This window comes from Thamnophis sirtalis, unplaced genomic scaffold (assembly GCF_051295495.1).
Source record: "Thamnophis sirtalis isolate CommonGarterSnake01/CBP01778 unplaced genomic scaffold, rThaSir2_p1.2 scaffold_1, whole genome shotgun sequence".
NCBI classification, from domain to species: Eukaryota; Metazoa; Chordata; class Lepidosauria; order Squamata; family Natricidae; genus Thamnophis; species Thamnophis sirtalis.
Genome location: NW_028261381.1, coordinates 65,186,659 through 65,209,271, shown reverse-complemented (window position 1 = coordinate 65,209,271; position 22,613 = coordinate 65,186,659). Strand labels below are relative to the sequence as shown.

General features: G+C 43.8%; 1 protein-coding gene across 1 annotated transcript; it reads left to right on the top strand.

The window, feature by feature from the left end:
- The first annotated feature begins 651 nt into the window (after positions 1-651).
- SSRP1 (structure specific recognition protein 1) lies at positions 652-22,288 on the top strand. Its single transcript, XM_014067289.2, has 17 exons — positions 652-729; positions 1,786-2,033; positions 3,485-3,670; positions 4,464-4,569; positions 5,720-5,910; positions 5,987-6,217; positions 7,517-7,620; positions 8,200-8,328; positions 14,008-14,229; positions 14,602-14,674; positions 15,280-15,421; positions 15,582-15,627; positions 18,193-18,316; positions 19,235-19,405; positions 20,582-20,673; positions 20,778-20,952; positions 21,755-22,288. The coding sequence occupies exons 2-17, from the start codon at positions 1,980-1,982 to the stop codon at positions 21,815-21,817; spliced, it is 2,109 nt and encodes a 702-aa protein (XP_013922764.2). The 5' UTR covers positions 652-729; positions 1,786-1,979; the 3' UTR covers positions 21,818-22,288.
- Positions 22,289-22,613: the final 325 nt, after the last annotated feature.

Sequence of the window (22,613 nt, the reverse complement as noted above, 5' to 3'; positions counted from 1 at the left end):
TTAATGTATGCAGATTAAAATGACAATAAAGCTCTATTCTACTCTATCCTATTCTCTGCTTTATTTTCTTAAACTTTTTGTTTATTTCTTATTCCATTTCTACATCGTGTGCTTGCCCTGAAAGGGCTTGATGGCTTGCACATTCACTTTTGCAATATTACTTATTTGCCTATTAACTTTCTTTAGGCAAAATTTGGTTTCAGTAGCCCACAGCCTCTAAGCAAATCACCATTCCAACTTTCCAAGCCAGAGAAAGCTGGAAAATGTTTTCATTTAAGAATGGTACTTTTCAGCCTAGGACGGGAGGCTGCGGTCCTTACCATAAATTGAGGAGAAAGGCAAGGTACCCTTTCCTCGGTGCCTATAGAAAATCGCGACGCTTCTCATCACCAGCCCCTCAGATCGTAGGAAAGCAAATGTTTGATGTCCGCCCACTCCCCTCCCTCGTTTTGGGAGCTTTTATAGCAAAACCCGACCGCACTCCGGAGCCTTTGGCCATAGAGATGTGAAGGGCTAGAGTGGCGTCGTTCTGCCTTCATAGAGAAACGTGGCCAGTCCTTTTCGATCGGAAGTTTAAACATTCCAGGAAGACACGCGCGGCCGAAGCTTCGTCTGAGCGGCGGTCGGTCTTGTAGCTTCGGAAGGCGGAAGTGAGGTCGGTTTCCGGTGGCAACTGAAGGGGTAACTCGGGTCTCGTGTTGCGCAGGCGGGAAACTGGGCGAGAGGAAGGTGAGGGACGCGGGGCTTTGGGCCGGGAATCGCGGAGGCTGTGACGCGGGTGGACATGATAAAACCGATGGTTACCGATAGGGTCGGTACTGTGGTGGAGGAGGCGGCTTTTGTTATCTCCGCATCTGCGCTCGCCGGCTGTCTAGAGCAGCGATCTCTGACATCCGCCTCTCCCAACTGGCGTCCGTCCACTCTGTTATGGGGCGGGGGGAGGGGGGGCGACTGCCATTGGCAAGTGGGGCAAAAGGGCTGCACGAAGCTCCAAATAAAGTTTTCCTGACTTCACTTCTGAACTGGCCAGGGGCGGTAAGGATTGCCTTGGAAGGCCGGTAAATTTGGGCTCCCACTGGGACAACTTAGTAAAGATCCCACGTTGAGTTTTTTTGGGTGGTGGTGGTGGTGGTGAAACTGCACTGGGATGCATACAAAACTTTTGCTAGATCAATTCTCGAATACAGCTCATCTGTCTGGAACCCGCATTGCATATCAGACATAAATACAATCCAGCGAGTCCAGAGATATTTCACGAGAATAGTCCTCCACTCCTCTGCTCGCAACAGAATACCTTATGCCACCAGACTTGAAATTTTGGGCTTAGAAAACTTAGAAGTACACCGCCTTCAGTCTGACCTAAGCATAGTACTTAAAATTATCTTCTACAATGTCCTACCTTTCAATGACTACTTCAGCTTCAACCATAATAATACAGGAGCTCACACAATAGATTCAAATTTAAGGTAAACCGTACCAAATTCAATTGCAGAAAATACAACTTCAGCAACAGTGGTCAATGCCTGGAATGCGTTACCTGACTGTGGTTTCTTCCCCAAAGCCCCAAAACTTTAATCTTAGACTGTCTACTGTTGATCTTACCCCATTCCTAAGAGGTCTTTAAGGGGCGTGCATAAGCACACCAGCGTGTCTACTGTCCCTGTCTTAATATACCCTTGTATTCCCTTGTTATTAAGAGCTGGTTTGACAGGGTTTGCAACAGTAGAGGGAAACTTGTTTTTCTTTTGGAAGTAAATGCTTATGCATATTCTATCTACTTTCCAGATTTCTGAAAGAAAAAGAAGAGATCCGGTGTTCTTGGTTTCTTGGGACTTCCTTTGCTTCTCTCAGGGTAGAATATGCCAGTCGCTAAGACTTCCATTTGATGTTCTGTGGGATTCCTGGCAAAGCATCTTCCAAAGGGAATACTTTAGGGATCTCAGACCAGCCCCTGCCATAGTGGGCAGGGAGCTGTCAACATGGCAGATACATTGGAGTTCAATGAAATATATCAAGAAGTGAAGGGATCTATGGTGAGTGATTTGGTAAACATTTATGAATAGGTAGATCTTGATGATTTGGAGTTGGGGCATGGAAACTGGGTTAAACAAGGCACATATGTCAGGATAAAGATTAGGTTTGTAGCTAACATGTCACTTTATGTAAGAGAACAGAACTTGACTCTCAAGGATTCTGATTTAGGTGTTGTGAAATCCATGATGCTACAGGAGCTTAATTACTAAAATTTATCTGGAAATTGCTGATGGTAATCACATTTATCTTAATGTCTTTTTAATTATTTAATGTAGCTAGTGCCATTTAGTGTCTAGCTGGGTAGTAATGGTATATCTGGATACTGTCACTGTAAAAAGCACAGGAAAACCAGTTTAATTTAGCTTAGCTTAATTTAAACATAAATAGATCAAACTTCTAAAAAATCCTGAATGATTTGCGTTATAGTACAGGTAATCCTTGACTAACAACGGTTCATTTAGAGACCTTTTGAAGTTACAACAGCATTGAAAAAAGTGACTTATGACCATTTTTCACACATACAATGGGAATTTTGTCCCATTTTACGTCCTTCCTTGCCACAGTTGTTAAGTGAATCACCGCAGTTTTAAGTTAGTAACATGGTTGTTAAAGTGAATGATGCAGCATCCTGATCAAATAGTAGATGTCTGTTGCTAAGTGAGATAGTTGCAAATGAATTTTGTCTCATTTTATGACCTTTCTTGCTATGGTTGTTAAGTGAACCGCTGCAGTTTTAAGTTAGTAGCATGGTTGTTAAGTGAATCTGGCTTCCCCATTGATTTTGCTAATCAGAAGATTGCAGAAGGTGATCAGATGACCCCTATGAGCCAGTTGCCAAGTATCTGAATTTTGATCATGTGACCATGGGGAATGTTGCAGTGGTCTTGTGAAAAATAGTCATGTCACTTTTTTCAGTGTTGTCATTTGATCACTAAATGAATGGTTGTAAGTTAAGGAATATTTGTATATAAAAATGTAGTCTGGTGCATCTTTATTATTTGGGCACAATGTTGGAAGAAATTTCTATAACTTGATTGATTGATAAACTATGCAGCATTGAATTCATTAAGTTCAGGTCTTTCAGTGGTGCACACCACCATTGTAATTGAATCCATCCACCTTGTTGTTGCTTTTCCTCTTCCCTCTCTTTTCACCTTTCTCACCATTATGAACTTCTTCAGAGAATTAATTAGGTTTTTGCATTATGTGTGCATATTCATTCACTTGCTTACCTTTATGGATGTATGCTTGCTGCCAATAATTCTAAATTTTAAAGAGGATCTTAGAGGCTCTTAAAAGAATGAAGTTTTTTTAGGGCATAAGTGTTTTTTGTTTTAGATGAGAAAATAATCAGTTCCTCCTTTAAATAGTGCAAAAGGTTAGATGTCATCCTAACTTTCAGCTGCTATTCACTATTGTTTTCTTACTGACATTTTCTGTTCTGCACTAGAACGATGGCCGTCTGCGGCTAAACCGCCAGGGTGTGATTTTTAAGAACAGCAAAACTGGGAAAGTTGACAACATCCAGGCCTCAGATTTGGCAGAGGGTGTCTGGAGGCGAGTAGCATTGGGCCACGGCCTCAAGCTGCTTACTAAAAGTGGCCATATCTACAAGTACGATGGGTTCAGAGAGACGGTAAGATTCTTTTGATGCAAGTTCATTTTTGAACATGATGCATTAGAGAAGAATGCAGACCCTTAATCAGATAGGCAGCTGAAGATACGTTATTTTGAAAACTAATGGAGTGTTTACTGCAGCAAGAAATTTTGCAGTTGGATATCTAATCTGATTACATCAGTGTGTTTTTCAACCGTGGATCTTATAATATTGTTTGTAATATAAACGGCACTTGTAGCATCAATGCTTGTTTCCCATTTAACTGTAACTGGAGATGCTTTTATCAGCTAGTGACAGCACCTATCTAATCTTGACTAGCTAAATAGAGTTGGTCCCATTTTGTAATTGGATGTGGAAAGACAACCTAGACATTCTAAAGCTATTTATTTATTTGTCTTTTGGATTCATTCAATGAAGAGACTTTTTAAAAAAAAAAACCCAGACAGAAAGAATGGCAAACCACTTTTATATCAAGCCAGGGAAATTTCATAGTTATAGCCATGCAAATTGCCAATAGCCCAATATAAATCAAAGCAAGGGTAATTTTATTTTTGTTCTGTTTTTAACAATATGTTTGCATTTCTTGTAGGAACTGTTAGTAATAAAATACACTATTTTTTTAATTCTTTTTTTTAATAGCTCAACACCCACATAATGTTTCTTAATGTTATGGTTTAGGGCTTGTTAAGTATGATTTTACATCTGGGGTATAATGTAAATTTCTGTAGTGTAAACAAAGGAATTAGCTTCAGATTACTGTTGTACATGTATTTAGCTTGCTAGTGTGTACATTGACTGTTTTTATTCTTAGGAGTTCGACAAACTTTCAGATTTCTTCAAAACACACTTTCATTTAGATCTTGCTGAGAAAGATCTATGTGTAAAAGGCTGGAATTGGGGGACAGTCAAGTTTGGAGGTGAGTTTTACACTATTCCTCCATGGAAATTGGTAGTTGGAAACAATTTAAGAAGACATAGCTAATTGGAAATGATAGATGCATTTGTTATAGTTATCTGGGAAGGGATTGGTTGTTGGCTGTGAGGTAGAACGGTAGTTGAACTTACATATAGGACTAAGTAACATCTATTGTAATCATCACTTATTAAACAAGCAACAATTGGCGAGGTTTTCATACTGCATTTTGCTAAAACTTGTAGACCAGGACAATTTATTTTCAGTCTTTTTTTGCAACAGCTGTCCTAAACTTATGATCCTTGATGCTAACTACTGGAGACATTGTTTTTGAGGCAAATTATGCTGTAAAATAGGCTTTTAAAAGCAAAATTACCATTCCCCCTTTCTTCCTCCAACAAAACTGTAGGAGAACACTGAGTATTTCAGTCCAGATAATGTCCTATACCCGTGATGGCGAACCTATGGCATGCGTGCCACAGGTGGCACATGGAGCCATATCTGAGGGCATGCGAAGCGTTCCCTATGTCAGCTCCAGTGCACGCATGGGCATGCTGGCCAGCTGATTTTCAGCCTTCTGGAGGGCGGGGGAGAGCATTTTCGCCCTCCCCAGGCTTCAGGAAAGCCTCCGGAGCCTGTGGATGGCAAAAAAAACCAGGCCTACCAGAAGTTCACAAACTGAACTTGCGGTAGACTCGTTGGGTCTGTTTTTTGCCATCCACAGACTCCAGAGGCTTTCCTAAAGCCTTGGGAGGGTGAAAAACAGCCCAATGAGCCTACCAGAAGTCCGGAGGTTTCAGTGAGGCCTGCGCAGGGGGATTGTGTGCGCATGCACAGGGTGGAGGGCATTGCATTATGGGTGTGGGCACACACACGCACGCTATTGCCCGCGCACATGCCCTTTTGGCACCTGAGCAGAAAAACGTTTGCCATCACTTTCCTTTACACTTTATATCATTTTCCTCCTTGGTGTAGCCTTGCTGTTCCATGTTAAATGTGGTTCCCAATAGTCAAATGGCTGCCCACCCCTTCTATATAGACCTTAGTATGCGGATCACCAAGCATTTTGCAGTTAGCACATTATAGCTTAGTAGGATCTGAGAAAGAAGGTAAAGTACTTCGGTGGGACTAAATAATTTTTTTTTTTTGGCAAGGGCAACTTCTCTCTTTTGATATTGGGGAGCAACCAGTTTTTGAAATCCCACTCAGTAACGTGTCCCAGTGCACTACCGGCAAGAATGAGGTGACTCTGGAGTTTCATCAGAATGACGATGCTGAGGTGTCCCTAATGGAAGTCCGCTTCTATGTGCCACCCACTCAGGAGGATGGTGTGGATCCTGTGGAGGTAGGTTGAACTTGAGGTTGAGATGGCAGAGTGGAGGAAGAAACACTTGTTCATGAAACTCTCCTTGCTGTTGCAGGCATTTGCCCAGAATGTGCTATCAAAGGCAGATGTCATCCAGGCTACTGGAGATGCTATCTGTATCTTCCGAGAACTGCAGTGCTTGACTCCTCGTGGACGCTATGATATCCGTATCTATCCTACCTTCCTGCACCTCCATGGCAAAACATTTGATTACAAAATCCCATATACTACTGTTCTGCGACTTTTCTTGCTTCCCCATAAAGATCAGCGCCAGATGTTTTTTGTGGTGAGGAATTTTGCACTCATTGTCAAAATACTTCTTACGAGAAGTAATTGCTGTTTGCTTCTCAGAATAGGTTGCATTCAAAAACCCTTGGTGTTTTGTGACCAAAACCAGCTGTTTAAATTCTGTGTATTTAATTTCAACCCAAAAGTAAATTTATTCATCTCTTGTATCCCTTTCTGGTGAAAGGAAGACTCCAGAAATAGCCTTTCTCCTAGATTTCACAGTTTCTGATTACCGTATTTTTCAGAGTATAAGACTCTCTGGAATGTAAGATGCACATTAGCTTTTGGGGAGGAAAACAAGAAAATAAAATTCTGCTTTTGCCTACCACCATCCATTGGCTAGTGTCCTTGCAGCAAACAGCCTGGTCAGCTTCAGCACGCAGCCTGATTCGCCATGAGCAGCTGCTTGGCAGGTGGATCGCCCTCCTGGAATACCCCCAATCAGCTGTTCCAGATGCAGGGATCGCCACAGCCCATTGCTGCCTATATGCGTCATATTTTAGATCTCTGCATGCTCCATTTTAGACCTGTTCCAGGCTGCGGGGATCGCAGCACATCGCTGCCAATTGCTGACTCTGTGCGTCACATTTTCGACCTCCGTGTGTTGCATTTTTGGCCTCTGTGTCTCTCGTTTTGGGCTGGTTCCAGGTGGCGAGGATCGCCTCTACAGCCACTGATCCCTGCCACCTGGAACCAGCTGAAAACGCAACATGCAGAGGCTAAAAATGGGCCGTGCAGAGGCTGAAAATGCGACCCGGAGAGGCAGTGATCGGCAATGTGCTGTGGCAATCCCCGCAGCCTAGAACAGATCTAAAATGGAGTGTGCGGAGACGAAAATGTGACGTGTGGAGGCCAAAAACGTCCGAAGGGTGGGGGCCAGCGGGTGACCAGGGCTTCAGCAACATTTGCTGTATAAGATGCACTGCAATTTTCATGCACTTTTAGGAGGGGGAGAAGTGTGTCTTATAATACGAAAAATACGGTATTCCAAGTGGATGTCCATCTTCTTGGTTATTATAGAAATAAAAGGAACTTACTTATTTTTAGAATAACATTTGGATGGTGGGACTTGCACCTCTTCGGTATTTTTGGGCAATAGAAGGAGTGGAAAGAGGCAGCTTTTTCCTCAGTTTCCATATCCTCTTTTTATCGTGATGGGAGATAAGACCGACCTCCTTAGGGAACTATCCTTGCTGCACGTTTAATGCACTTGGCCCATAGCTAAATGGATTTTTTTGATCTGGGATTCAGTATGTATGTATGTATGTATAGTTACCATTGTCTCTGTTTGTTCCAGATCAGCTTAGACCCTCCTATAAAGCAAGGGCAAACCCGCTATCACTTCCTTATTCTACTGTTCTCAAAGGATGAGGATATCTCCTTGACCCTCAACATGAATGAGTAAGTACCCTTATTATGGTTAAGATTCATACATCTCAAATGATAGAGGATATTAATTTTTTTACTTTTAAGTTTACTTTAGATTATTTTTGTTAAACATTTATACCCTGTATTGGTTCTGGGAAGTCTGGGGAGGGAAGGTTGGGAGGGGTGGGGTTTGGGTGGGGAGGGGAGGGGAGGGGGAGGGAAGTAAATATTTATAAAAGATTTTTTTAAAAAAAAATTCAATTTAAAAAAAAGATTCATACAGCCATGGTTGCTTTGGCCTCTGTTTGTTAAGTAAGTCACAATGGCTGGATTCACAGATTGTTTAAACCATAGTTAAGCAACCTGAAAGTCTTTGTATTTGGTCTTGTATTTGTTCATAAGAGATGTACACATGTGTAAGATAATTGTGAAAAATGAACATTTATATAAAATAAGGTCATTTATGTGATAGCAACATAGTCAACTCTTTTAGAATGGAGCATCTCTCCCATCTATTCTGTTCCTGCTCTCAACTCTGAGGCTCACCTGATGTCTCAGTGTCGTAATATTGCACGGGGAATCTGTCTTGATTTGTATTCTCTCTACTTAAAGGGATGAAGTCGAGAAGCGCTTTGAAGGACGGCTCACTAAAAATATGTCTGGGTCTCTGTATGAGATGGTCAGCCGTGTCATGAAAGCCCTTGTGAACCGCAAGATAACTGTACCAGGCAACTTTCAGGGGTAAGGAATTTAGATTGTAGGAACAGATGAATTGTGAAATAATCAGTTTCAGCTGGTTCTAAAGGAGCGTGGCAAAGAAGGCGTTGAGATGTGAGTGATAGGGTATAATGAATAACACAATAATAACTACATTCTCTAGTCCTTGACTTACGATTGAGCACAAAATTTCGGTTGCTAAGCAAAGCATTTGTTAAGTGAATTTTGCCCCATTTTTACATTTCTTGCCACAGTTGTTAAAGGAATCACTGCCGTTGCTAAGTTAGTAACACGGTTGTTAAGTGAATCTGGTTTCCCCATTGACTGCATGTCAGAAGGTCACAAAAGGGGATCACGTGTGCTTGGGACACTGCAACCATCGTAAATATGACTCGGTTGCCAAGCATCTGAATTTTGATCACGTGACCAAGGAGAGGCTACAATGATCGTAAGTGTGAAAAATGGTCATAAGTCCCTTTTTTCAGTGCTGGTGTAACTTTGAACAGTCACTTCCCAAACTGTTGCAACTCAAGGACTACCTGTACTGTGTACTTCTCCTGTGCGCTGCTTGGGGAATCCAGACATGGGTTAACTTTGTCCATTAGCCTAGAGACTGAGTTGTGTAAATTGATGGCCATGCCTCCTCTGACTGGACTAGTTCAGTTTTTTAACTCAGAGCAGCCTAAGGAGACGCAAAAACCTTTCTCTCTAGGTTATTAGACAAAAGTGATCATCATTATTACTATTCATTTTGGATTCCCTCGGAACTCGTTTTTCAATAGAAATTCCTTGTCTGGTTAAGACAGTTACAGGAGAGATTAGCTCCAGAGGATTTGCACCTTCATCAGGATGTCGTCAAACTGGTGGCGGTATTAGAATTTTCCTCTGATGCTACGCTCAATGTGGCCAAGTTCGCATCCCAAGCTGTGGCATCCAACATAGCTTCTCATCGCCTCTTATGGCTACGCCATTGGCAGGTGGATGTACGCTCTAATTGGCGCCTTGCTTCCACCCCCTTCAAGGGCGGTTCCCTCTTTGGAGGGGCACTAGACCCTATATTAATTGAAATGAGGGACAAGCAAAAGGTGCTCCGACCGCCAAGTGCATGGATAGTGTGGCAACAACCTTACCCTTGGCGACAGCCCTTTTGTGTCGGAGATTTGGGATACACTCCCCTTCCCTATACGCCTCTATCTAACAGATCCTTTTCTCAGTCTCAGGACAGGTTCCAGGATAGAGCCAATACTAGGGACAGAGGTAGACACCAATAACAGACCCAGGCCCGGTGGCCTTTTCGTGGTGCCAACAACCGGTCCTTTCGTAGGTACTGGTGACTCGCATGAGGTTGGCCCTTTTGGCGGGTGTTTGGCTGCCTTTGCCCACCAATGGGAAGCCACAACCTCGGATGCCTGGGCTCTTCAAACCGTGAGGCTGGGCCTCACTCTAGAATTCCTAGCCATCCCCCCAAGATGTTTTATCAGACGCCCGATTCCCAGGTGCCAGGTGAAAAGACACTTGATGGAAACAGAAATTCAGACCTCATTTCCATCAATGCCATAGAACAGGTGCCACGAGGGCAGGAGGGTCTATGATTTTACTCCATACTTTTCCTAGTTCCCAAGAACTTGGGGGGATGGCGGACCATCCTAGACTTGAAACAGCTCAATTTCTATCTAAAGTACCAAAAATTCAAAATGCAATCGCTCAAAAGCATTCTAGCGTGCATTCGCCATGGTGATCTGCTTACCTTCATTGACATTAAGGAGGTATACCTACATGTGCCGATACATCCAAGGTGTAGAGCCAAGGTGGCGCAGTGGTTAAATGCAGCACTGCAGGCTACTGCTAGATCAGCAGGTCAGCGGTTCAAATCTCACCGGCTCAGGGTTGACTCAGCCTTCCATCCTTCCAAGGTGGGTAAAATGAGGACCCAGATTGTTGGGGGCAATATGCTGACTCTCTGTAAACCGCTTAGAGAGGCCTGAAAGGCCTATGAAGCGGTATATAAGTCTACTGCTATTGCTATCCGGCCCATCAAAGGTTCCTGCGCTTCCATTTTGCAGGGCATCATTTCCAGTACTGCGCCCTGCCATTCAGCCTATCATTGCCCCGCGAACCTTCACCAAATTGCTAGCAGTGATCGCAGCTTCGCTGAGGTCAGTTCCCGTAGGGGTCAATTGTTATCTAGATGAGATCTCAGTGTTCTCATCTTCCCGGGACCAAGCTTGTCGCAACCTGCAGCTGACGATCGACAGTCTACAATATCATCGCTTTGTACTGAACTTCCCAAACAGCCATCTGCACCCAACCATGTCCCTTCTACATCTTGGGACTGTTATCAGTTCAGAAACGTGTGTTGCATCCCTCTCAGGAGAGGCAATTAAGCCTGCAGTCCCTGGTGAGTCAAGTGTTCAATCAGAGGTCACCTTCCCTCGCAGTACTGTCCCAACTTCTAGGGAAGATGATAGACATTGACATTGTCCCTTGGGCGAGGTTCCACGCGCGACCACTCCAGTGGTTTCTCCTCCCTTTTCAGAGGGCTCATACCAGTCATTTTCAGACCAGGACTCGTTTACTGACCATGGTGTCCTTGTCGCTCCGTTGCTGGATGTTGTCCCGAATCCTCAGGGAATGCCTCTTCAAGGAACCAGAGTGGGTCATAGTTACAACAGATGCGAGCCAATTCGGGTGGGGAGCCCACGCCCTGGATCAAGGTCATTGGACCGCCCAGGAGCTGCGGAACAACATCAATTGGCTGGAGCTACGAGCTATTTGTCTAGCCCTCCGCGGGTTTTGAGACCTGGTGACGTCCAACCATGTCTTAATACTCACTAACAGTGTGGCCTCCAAGGCGCATGGGGGGCACGCAATCCAATCTCTGATGATGGAAGCAGAACGTCTACACCACTGGGCAGAGAGCCATCTGTTTTCAATCCAAGCGGAGCATATATCGGGCACCGCAAACGTCCAAGCGGATTGATTGGTTGAGCACGGTGGATCAGGCGGTGGTGGTTACACCCAGCCCTGTTCCAAGAGCTCTCCTGCCACTTCGGTCAACTGCAGCTCAACCCGACAACACACACCTGCCGCAATTCTACACCAGGTTTCAGGTACCGGGGCAGAAGGCACCGATGCCCTTCGCAGTCCTTGGCCAGAGGGCCTCCTTTATGCCTCCCCCTCCCTACCAATTGTACCGCTAGTCATCCTGAAGATTCTAGCAGAACGGGCGGAGGTACTACTGGTCGCACCAATGTGGCCGAGATGTCCCTGGTATGCCAACCTCGTCCATCTGTCATTCTCGCACCCATGGCAGATTCCGTACGATTGGATATTCTTGTCGCAAGGAGCTCTCGTCCATCCGAACCCACAACTACTACAATTAGCCGTGTGGCACGTTAGCGGGCAATCCTGAGTCATCAGCATTTCTCGGACAGGGTCATTTCCACGATCCAGGTGGCTCGCCGCCTGTCAACCACCCGTATCTATGAGACCACCTGGTGTGCCTTCTGCGAATGGTGTCGAGCTCTAGACGCAGACCCAACCGAGGCAACCATACCACAGGTATTAGACTTTCTACAGATGGGCATGGACAAGGGGTTAACACCTAACACCCTCTGCCGCCAAATTGCGGTTTTATCTACCATGATTGGGGGTGGGTGGGGCCACTCCCTGTCACAACACCCAGGGCCTTCCTGAAGGGTGCATCGAATCTTAGTCCACCCATAGTCCATCGTTACCCCACCTGGGACCTTTCCCTGGTGCTCATGGCCCTCATAGCTGCACCATTTGAGCCTATTCGGACCATCTCTCTCAGATTACTGACTCTTAAGACTATCTTTTTAGTAGCCATCACATTGGCTAGACGGGTATCCGAGTTGGCAGCGTTCTCCGTCCGGGATGATCTCTGCATCTTCCATCCGAACAGAGTCGTCTTATGTTTGGACCCAACGTTCCTTCCGAAAGTCAATTCGTGGTTCCACAGGTTGCCGGAGATCATTCCCTGACTCCCTGACTTCTGCCCACATCCATCTCATCCCCCGGAACGGCGTTGGCATCACCTCGACGTTTGTCGTTCACTTCACCGCTATGTGCGACGCACTGTGTCGTTCAGAAAGCGGAGGCCCTTTTCGTGTCTTTCCAACCAGCCACCATGGGGCAAAAGGCATTGTTTCACACTATCGGTTGAAGGCGTGTATTGCCCTCGCCTACGACTGTCAGTCCCGACCGGTTCCCAGTCGCATCACTCCCCATTCCACCAGGAGTGCTGCCACAATGGTGGCCTGGGCTATGCAGGCCTCGGTAGGGGACATATGCAGGGCAGCGACCTGGTCATCGCTGTCGCCCTTTATCAGCCATTACAAAGCGGACATTTATGCCTTGGCTGAGGAGTCATTTGGATGGCGCGTGCTGCAAAGGGTGGTTTCTTCGGCAACGACACCAGACCAGCCTCGCTCCCGCCCCTGAATGTATTGCTTTGGCATGTCCCATGCTTGGATTCCCCAAGCAGCTCACAGGAGAACGGCCATTGACTTATCTGAATGATCCTTCTATGTGCGCTTCGAGGGGAATCCAAACCCGGCCTCGGCTTTGGCTGTTCTGGGTCTGGACTTACCTTTCTCCGATTACTTACCTGACTTGCCTTTGACTTCTGTATTACTTTTTGCATCTCTCAAATCGGCTGAACCTTCATGCAAAACTGAATTAGTCCAGTCAAGAGGCGTGGCCATCAATTTACATAACTCAATCTCTAGGCTAATGGACAAAGTTAACCCATGCTTGGATTCCCCTCGCAGCGCACATAGAAGGACCGTTCAACGGTCATTTTTCCTCTTCATTACTAAGGTTAAGCCAAACGTTGATAAACTAAGGCTGCTTGGGCTCCCCAGTTTGATAAGCTGCCTGGGTACCGTATATACTCGAGTATAGGCCGACCCAAATATAAGCCGAGGCACCTAATTTTACCACAAAAAACTGGAAAAGTTATTGACTCGAGTATAAGCCTAGGGTGGGAAATGCAGCAGCTACCAATAAATTTCAAAAATAAAAATAGATACCAATAATGCCATTGCCCATTGAATAACATATACAGCCTGCCTGTGCCCATTAAATATACAGTAGCCATTGTAAAAATTTGCTCTGCATAACAAATTATTATCACACAATACCGGTGTATTCAATGAAATACTTCACTCACCTCATGATGCTGATGTCCCGCTGTGATGATGATGTCCCGCCTCCTATGACACACGGCACAGTGATTCCTATCATTGGATCACTGTACCAGAGGAGGTGGGACATCGCTATGTGGCTGCTTGCCATATAGCCAAGGAGGAGGTGGGACACCGTTGCAGAGCGGCAGGAGGGGGAGGAAGGGGAATCGTAAGATAGCCCTGCATTACATTAGAACGTGAGGAGGGGGGATGGTGCGGTGCATGCTGCGCAGCAAACTGACAAAGAGGGAGGAGAAACTCAGGGGCGCTGGGCCATTCACGAGCGTCACCCAGCGGCATGGCCCCGCCCCTTTTTCTCCTCCATTTCGGGCAAATTTTTCACTGACTCGAGTATAAGCCGAGGCGGCTTTTTTCAGCTCAAAAAGTGGGCTGAAAAACTAGGCTTATACTTGAGTATATACAGTATTTTTTTAATAAATGCCTTCAACTTTGCTCAATGAAATTTACATTGATGTTTCTTTCCCTTTGCTAGACATTCTGGAGCCCAGTGCATCACGTGTTCCTACAAGGCTAGTTCGGGCCTCTTGTATCCTTTGGAACGTGGCTTCATCTATGTGCACAAGCCACCTGTTCACATCCGCTTTGATGAGATTGCTTTTGTCAACTTTGCTCGTGGGACGACAACAACCCGTTCCTTTGACTTTGAGATAGAAACCAAGCAAGGGACACAGTATACTTTCAGCAGCATAGAGAGGTAAGGGAATGCAAATCCAGCAGAGCTGTTGAGCGATGCCACCCATCCCAGTTGCTGTGTTGTAATGTATCAGCTGTCTCCCATTTCAGAGGATGCTAGCAGAACCTTTATGGTTCAAAAATTCTGTTTGTATTGCTTGGCTGCTACTGTGACCCATGATTTCAAATGCTTTTTTTTCATTTGATCTTCATCTTCCTTGATCCTTTTCCTCCTTCACTACCACTACCACTACCACCCTTCTCTCCCTGCCCTCAGTTCCCTGCAGTAGTAACAAAAAATTGTACTGTTCCTGTTTGATCGGTTTCTGCCATAGGCAGGTGAATATTGGTCCTATGCTAAGTCCTACATACTTATGATTTCTATTCCCCGCAGAGAAGAATATGGCAAACTCTTTGACTTTGTGAATGCGAAGAAATTGAACATCAAGAATCGGGGACTTAAGGAGGTACTTGTTTCAGGGGGTGGGCTAGAGAGAACAAGGAAAGGCAATTGCTCTCTAGTCCTGTTCCTGATCTGCTTGGGGTGGGATGGGGGTTTCTCTTTCTCTCCAGAGCTTTCTTCCTTCTCAATTTCTGTTCTCTCCTTGTAGAAGAAAAAGGTCTGTGCGATTATCCCCTCCTCTTCCTCCTCTTGGTCCAGGTCTCCTCTGCATGGCTGTGGTGAACATTTCTAATCACCATAGTATATAACCTTGCATGAACCACAAGGATGGGGCAGTAGCCTGCTTTGCTCCAGGAGTGGCTTCTACCTCTAATCCATTGTTAAAGTCACCAGCATGATTCCTCCCTTTCCCTGGGGAGGGAGAGGGTGTTTTAGCAGATTCTGAGAAGCGGCATGTAATTGGTTGTTGAGGCATCTGCGGAATTTGTGGTACCAGAAACTTTCTTTATGCAGTTCGTGTGCCTAGGAGCATGGGGGGTGGGGGTGGCAGCTACAGGTGTAGAATCTCTGCATGCTTTAGGTGTCAAGATGATTGAAGAATTTTTATCTGCTTGCGGCAAGTGAAACCCTTGCGCTCATATCCATGGAGCCCATTGTGTGTGTTACTAGGGCATGAAGAATGTGACCTACGATGAATATGATGGTTCTGATGATGACTCCCATGATGCCTACTTGGAGCGGATGAAAGAGGAGGGCAAGATTCGTGAGGAACATGCAAATGACAGCAGTGAGGACTCCGGAGAGGAAACGGGTGAGATTTCTTTCAGTGGCTGGCCTGATTTCTCCAAATTGCTTTTACTTGCAGTTGGGATCTTTTTGTCTCTTGTTCTGCATAGGTGCAAACGCCTCCCATTTCCTGTTAATCTCTTCAGATTAGAAAAAATATTTTTCTTTTTCCTTTTTTTCCCCAGATGAGTCGTTCAATCCAGTAGAGGAGGAGGAAGATGTGGCAGAAGAGTAAGTTAAAAAAAAAAAGATACCGTATTTTTCAGAGTATAAGACACACCGGAGTATAAGAAGCACCAAGGTTTTGAAGAGGCAAATTAAAAAAAAAAGTTTTTGCACTATGCAAACCTCCCCAAAACAGCCCATTTTTCACAAAAACAGGCCCATATTTTTTTTTTAATAAAAAAGGGCATGAATAGCCCTTAGGAGGCTTGTAGAGTGCTCCTGAGGGGGGGGGGGGACGGACAAAAACGAGCAAAAAACAGTTTTTTGCCAAAATAAAGGGCATGGATAGTCTTTAGTAAGCTTATAGAGTGCTCCTGGGGGCGGGGGGGGCAACATTGAGCAAAACACAGCCTGTTTTTTTCTGATTTCTGCCCTCCCCAGGCCCTAGGAGCTCTCTGAAAGTCTCTGTTTTGTAATATTTTATTTTCTTTTCATAACACACTCTCACATGTATACTATACATAGCCCATATCATATAGTATTAAATAATAATTACATCAGTTCCTCTTGTCAACAATGCCCCCCAAAATAGGAACCCATTATAGCTCTTCTGCTCTCCATACACCTCTTTCTTCTACCACCCTCCAACTTTCTATCTTCCTTCCATCATCCCCCTCTACTCTACTTTCCCTCCCCCTCTACCACTCCTCTCTCCACAATCCACTCCCCCCATCCTTCTCATCTCCCCCCCCCCCTCTCTCCCATCCCTCTCTGCCCATCTTTCTTCTTTCCAACTCCTCCTCTCCTTGGTGTATTTCCGCTACATGTCAATATGCTTAGCCTATCCTATTTTTAGAGAAAAAGTAATAATAGTAATAGTAGTAAGAATATAAAATAAAGAAAGAGAAAAGAAAAAAAGAAACAGTATACATGTGGTGTCAAATTACATTGAAATCTAACACATCTCATCTAACCTGATATATATCCCTCCCCCCCACCCTCCCCCCCGACCCCCACAACCTACCCCCACCCCCATAAGGCTCAAAGGGTGGAAGCCTCCATAAGGCTATGCATGGCTATTTTGGTGAAGGGGCGGAGTTTCAGGAGGCAAAAATGCTATATTCAGTGTATAAGACGCAGCCAGATTTTCAGCCTCTTTTTTTGAGGGGAAAAAGGTGCATCTTATGCTCCGAAAAATACGGTCGCTGTTTACCTTGTTTTCCTGAAAATAAGACAGGGTCTTATTTTCTTTTGACCCCCTAAAATAAGCACCTTATTTTCGGGGAGATCTTATTATTTTTGAGGTGCAGGAAGCGGCGAGTGTGGTCACCTCATGGCTGCTGCTGTGCTGCAATATTGTCGGGGTCTTATTTTCGGGGAAACAGGGTAATTAGATTCTCTTGTTTAGTGCCTGTGGTATATGAATGAAATTGTGGTACACTTTAGTATTGTTTAATAATAATATTAGTGTTAGATTCATATCATATTTTGCGTTCTTGAATAACAGGCAGGCTACAAATCTTAGAAAATAACTACTTTTAGAAAGGCTGGTGTTGTTTTTCCTTGCAGTGAATATGAGGTTACTATGACCAGGTTAGAAATATGAAATCTGTTGCCCTCCAAATATTATCTTCATAACCTCTGAACATTAATCCTGAAGTCGAGGCCTTTGGAAAATTATAGTTCAAAGTGTTTGCAAGTCTAAATTGCCTGCTTGTGTCTTGGAAAATGATTGAGATAACCTAAGAATGCAGAAACAGGAAAATTTCAAGATTAAAATACTTCCAAGATAAAAATATGAAGTATCCATGCTAAGAATGATACAAAAATATAGAGAAAGGGAAGTTAAGTTTGACTTAGAATACCATAGTTCCTAAGGATTTTAGGTAAGACTGAAGTTGGAGTTTATTTAATAAATTTATTTAATAAATCCCCTTAGCCAACTGCAATTTTAAGGCAACTGACTGTGTAATTGTAAATTAATCTTACAGTGAAGTAACAATATAGAGGCAATCTCTGAAAGATAAATTGTATTTACAACAGAGTCATATGGTATAGTAAAAGTTACATCTTCAGGAAAATCATGAGCATCAGAAATCTGGCTACTTCCTTTGAAATTGCTGGATAATTTATTGGAGGAAATTATGTCAGGAAAGAGAATCTGCCTAGAGTGGCATATTTATGAGTGGTTTTGCTTACTTATTTGGGAAGCTTTTTTGATGGGTTTCTGGGAAAAAAAATACTTGCAGAAAAGTCTGTAAAAGTAATTTTTCCTTGTAATTCTTTCATATAATGAAACCTGCTTGCGCTTTATCAAAATATTTTATTTCAAAAAAAGGGCCATGTGTTGTTTGCTACTACATGTATGTGTAAGAAATAGTTTATAGAAATGCAAATGCTTTAAAAACTCCTAGTACTTGATTTCTTCAAGATTGATTGTATAGAATTTTTTGTAAGATTTGTTTTTGACATAATGATCCTGTGGTGTGGAAGTGTCAGGAATTGAAGATTACAACTGAGATTTTATCAGGAGAAGGGAATTTTTCAATCATGTGAATATACCTGTATACGTGCACACTTATTTTGCTAAATTACTGTTGACCCACCCCTCTTGACTTTTTCTTGAGACAGGTTTGACAGCAATGCCTCTGCTAGTTCTTCTAGTAATGAAGGGGATAGTGACGAGGAGGAGAAAAAACCTGCCAAAAAAGCCAAAATTGTTAAAGAACGGAAGCCCCGCAAGAAACAGTCTGAGGTGAAAACGGAGCTCAACTTAACATGCTTAACAATGTCCGACAAATTAATGATTGCATTCAGTATAATTAGAACCACTCTTGTATCCTGCTGAGTACTCTCTTCTGTTGCTCAGAGATCACTGGAGACTCAATCTTGTTCATAGTAGTGGACCTCCATCTTAATTTGGAGGTTTTGGTGGTTAGAGAACCTTCACATATGGACTTAATTGAGTAATGCCCCTCCATGTCTCCAGAGAATAGACACTGTCAGCAAGACTAATTAAATCTAAAATAAAAATCAGTTTCGCAAATTATATCTGAATTACTGTAAAAATGAATTTTGTATAGGCCTTACTTTTTTTTATGAGGAGATTAACCTTTGAAATAGATTCTCTTGAGGTTCCAGTATCATAACCAAAATTTTAGACGGCATAAAGAAGTGGATTCTATGTACCGAGAAAGACTTCAGGATTACAGAATCAGAAGTGACCGTCGAACTTACCTAGTGCAACTGTCTATTCAGTGCAGGATCCCTTAGAGCAGGCCTGTCAAACTGGCGGCCCATGGGCCGGATATATCACATGAGGCCACACCTCCCCCGGCTCCGCAAAGGCAAAAAATGCCGTGATATGTCACAATCCAGCATGTTCATTTTCTCAGTAATGTTTGCCCTCCCGTGGTTGCAGGGAGGCTGTCTCCATTCAGTGTTGGAGAGAGCTCAAGGAGAGTCTTGACCATGGACAAACTCACATAGCAGAGAGCTGCTGGAATACAATCAGAAACAAGTTGGCTACCCCATTCATTTGAAAGCAGAGGCCTAAAAAGTCACACAGTTCAGAAGGGAAACATTTTTTTATGATATCTGTAAGATGACTGGAGAGAAGGCTTCTCTTTCCTTTGTGTTTGTGCTGATTCTCTTCTCTTGTACTTCCTCGTAGGGTAAAAAAGGGAAAGACCCCAATGCCCCAAAGAGACCTTTATCTGCGTATATGCTCTGGCTCAATGCTAATCGTGACAAGATCAGATCAGAATGTCCTGGCATGAGTGTCACTGACGTGTCTAAGAAAGCTGGGGAACTGTGGAAAGGAATGTCAAAAGAGAAGAAAGAGGTGAGTCAAGAGATGGTGCGGACTGGAATCCCATTTTGGGGGGGATGACAAAAGGGGGGGGGCGTTCTGAAAAAGTGTGTAATAATCCCAAATTATTAACTCTCTAGCGCACAGTAATTCTATTCTTATTTTTAGGCATTCCCACAGGAATACTAAATTTTATATGGACTTTTGGGTACCACTTAAGATGAAAGACACATAATTCCTTAAATTGAATTCTTGAGTTTTTGAAAATAGAACCAAAGACTAGGAAGTTATGAGGCACGATAGGCACTTCCGAAATTGTACAGTTGATGGGGACTTTAAACATAGTGGGAGAGGATATGCCTTGCATACAGAGTATACTAAACTCAATCCCCGTAAGAGAGGCAAAGTCTGGGGAGTTTATATACTGAAACTCTTAGGTTACGGGCTGAGGAGACCCATTTCCAGTCTATATTCTGACCGGAAGCTCATTGGATGACTTTAAGCCAGTTGTCCTCTTATTCCAAACTATGTCAAAATTGATTTGGGGAGAATTTGGAGAGAGAAGTACTGGGTCCATTTTCCTGAACTCCTGAATATAAGGCATGCTTTAAATCAAATAAATGAATGATCTACATTGGTTTTGCTGGGGATTTGGGGAAATAGCTTCCCGAACCCCAACGAGAGTCAGTGCTGGATTTAGCAGGGCTGCTACTTTTGCACTGTTCTGCTATTCACTAGAGGTAAACAACCCATTTCAAGATCAAAATGCTTCAACTCCCTAATGCGCTTTGCCTACCTCCCCAGATACATTTGAGCATTTAATTCGTGATAGTCCATTTCTGGTAAGATCAGACTACAGTCTGTTCCAAGATTGGAATCTTTTGCCTTGGAACATTTTGCATATCTTTACTTTCCAGGGCAGAGTAATCCTATCCTGATCATTAGGCGTTCCCACAGGAGTGCTACATCTCTTACGGGCTTCTGAGTCTAAAACTGACCTTCAAAACCTTAGCAAATCAGCCTAAGGGGAAAACACTATTGATTTAAAGAAATTGGGATTTCAAAATGTAACTTCCTGTTTCCATGACATTTGGCGAGGGTACACTCAGGAGTTAGTAGGAATATTATATGCATTAGCATGTACTATATGTATGAATGGGGATTATGCAGTTTAAACAAGATGTGTAAAACCGGCTGTTTGGCTTGTAGGAATGGGACCGTAAAGCAGAAGAGGCCAAGAGGGATTATGAGAAGGCCATGAAGGAATACAGTGAGGGAGGCAAAGTGGACAGTTCTAAGAGGTGAGCAGCAATACAAGAGTTTCCACCACCACCCCGACCCCATCTCTCCTAAACCCAAAGGACTCTGCTATTGCAGAATCTTGTCTGTGTTTTTACGTGTACAGAGAAAAAGCCAAAAAGAAAAAGCCAGATAAACCAGGAAAAGGGAGAACGGAGAAGAAGATAGCGACACCTGTAAAATCTGCTAGCAAGACTCCTCCTAAACAGTTAGTCGAGAGCTTCAAGAGCAAGGAATTTGTATCCAGTGATGAAAGTTCCTCAGGCGAAGAAAAGAAGGGGGTGAGTTTTAAAATACAGTGGAGGGGGGCACAGGGGTTGGAATTCTATAGGCTAATTCTGTTGACTGCTAGCAATTCAATTCTCACTGGAGCAAGGTTGACTCAGCCTTCCATCCTTCCGAGGCCAGTAAAATGTGGACCCAGATTGTTGAGGGCAATAGGCTGACTCTGTAAACTGCTTAGAGAGGGCTGTATAAAGCACTGTGAAGCAGTATGTAAGTCTAAATGTTATTGCTATTGCTTGATGTTGGCTATAAATTTAAAAAAAATTGGGAAAAGGCACTGTTCAGTTTTATCTAGGCTCTTTTTTAATGTTTGGGCTTGCTGCAGAAAAACCTACATCATCATCCTTCTAAAAGTTGTAGATTGTCACGCCCAGAATTAATCCCAATTCCTTTATTGATCTTAGACAATACATTGGGTTTGTATTTAGCAGTGGATATTTGTTTACTTGGGGTTTATCATCTTCTGAACATTTTGCTCTTAAAGCTACTCTTGCGATTTGGTGTGTGGAGTGGCTTGTGCCTGGACTCCCATGGGCTGAAAGCATGTGTAGAATACATCACTACTTCACCTGCCTGCACACCATCAAACCGGATGAGTTGATTGTCCAAGCATCATCTTCCCAGTTGTCACCATCTATCACCATTTGCCAAACCACAATGCAAGAGCATTAAAATAGGATGAGGGCAGGAAATGCTAGCTTTCCTTTTCAGATATGATTCGTTTAATTTAGAACCTGTAAAACATGTATCTAATCCTATTTGTCTTCCATATTCCTAACCATGCTTGTTCTCTTCCAGGACTCTGATGAGGAGGAGATAGCCAGCACGCCACCTAGTTCATCAGAGTCTGGCTCTGATTAGCCAGGAATACTCAAGCCATCACACTGGTTCCCTCTAAGCCCTCCTGCAGATGGCATGGTAGCTGTACTGCCGAGGGGAGACTGACTGAACATTTTCATCCAGGCCAATAGGCTGAAGACCCGGCAAGGCATAGGGATACCTTTCTTGTTTCACTGGCCTCCTCAGCTTGTTCCCCTTCCAATACCACAGTAATTAGTCAGAACCAATTACTGCCTTTGGAGAGAAAGGATGCCGCCTAAAAAGAATCTAGAAAGCCAGCGATCCCTTGTTTTTCTGCCTCCATGTTGCTGTAGGCCCACTGTATCCTTTCAGATGGCAAGCTGAATGGCATAAGGCTGGAAGCTGTGACACTGTATGGTCTCCAGAGTCACGTTCAGTTGGTATTTCATCTTTCCCTTTCTGGTTTTTTAAAAGTTCTCTTTGCATATCTGTTTTATCATGGCTAACTGAATTAATAAAAAATAAAGTGACTATAGATGGGGTTTGTTGTAATATAATCCAAGGGAACAGCCAGACCGATGAGCAGGTATCTTTTAATCTGGAGAGCTGCAAGGAGGGGAAAGAAAAAAGTAGCCGAGGGTTTCTGCAGCAGCAAATGTGGCTTCCCCTACCGCCACCTCTCTTGACCTAAGCCAGTGATTTCCCTGGAGGCAGTTGTGTAGCAGCTGTATCTTCCTCTGCCTTGGGCCAAGGGTCTTAACTCTACTGCCTTCCATTAGCAATAGCACTAATTGTATTTAAAGAGCCATTGTGTGCTGCTGGGACTTAGCTAATGCAAGGAACAGTCAATAGTGCG

Coding starts and splice junctions, on each gene's coding strand:
- SSRP1 (XM_014067289.2), top strand. CDS start 1,980: ATGGCAGATACATTGGAGTTCAATGAAATATATCAAGAAGTGAAGGGA. Junction 2,034..3,484: donor AAGAAGTGAAGGGATCTATG/GTGAGTGATTTG, acceptor GTTCTGCACTAG/AACGATGGCCGTCTGCGGCT. Junction 14,230..14,601: donor ACTTTCAGCAGCATAGAGAG/GTAAGGGAATGC, acceptor TATTCCCCGCAG/AGAAGAATATGGCAAACTCT.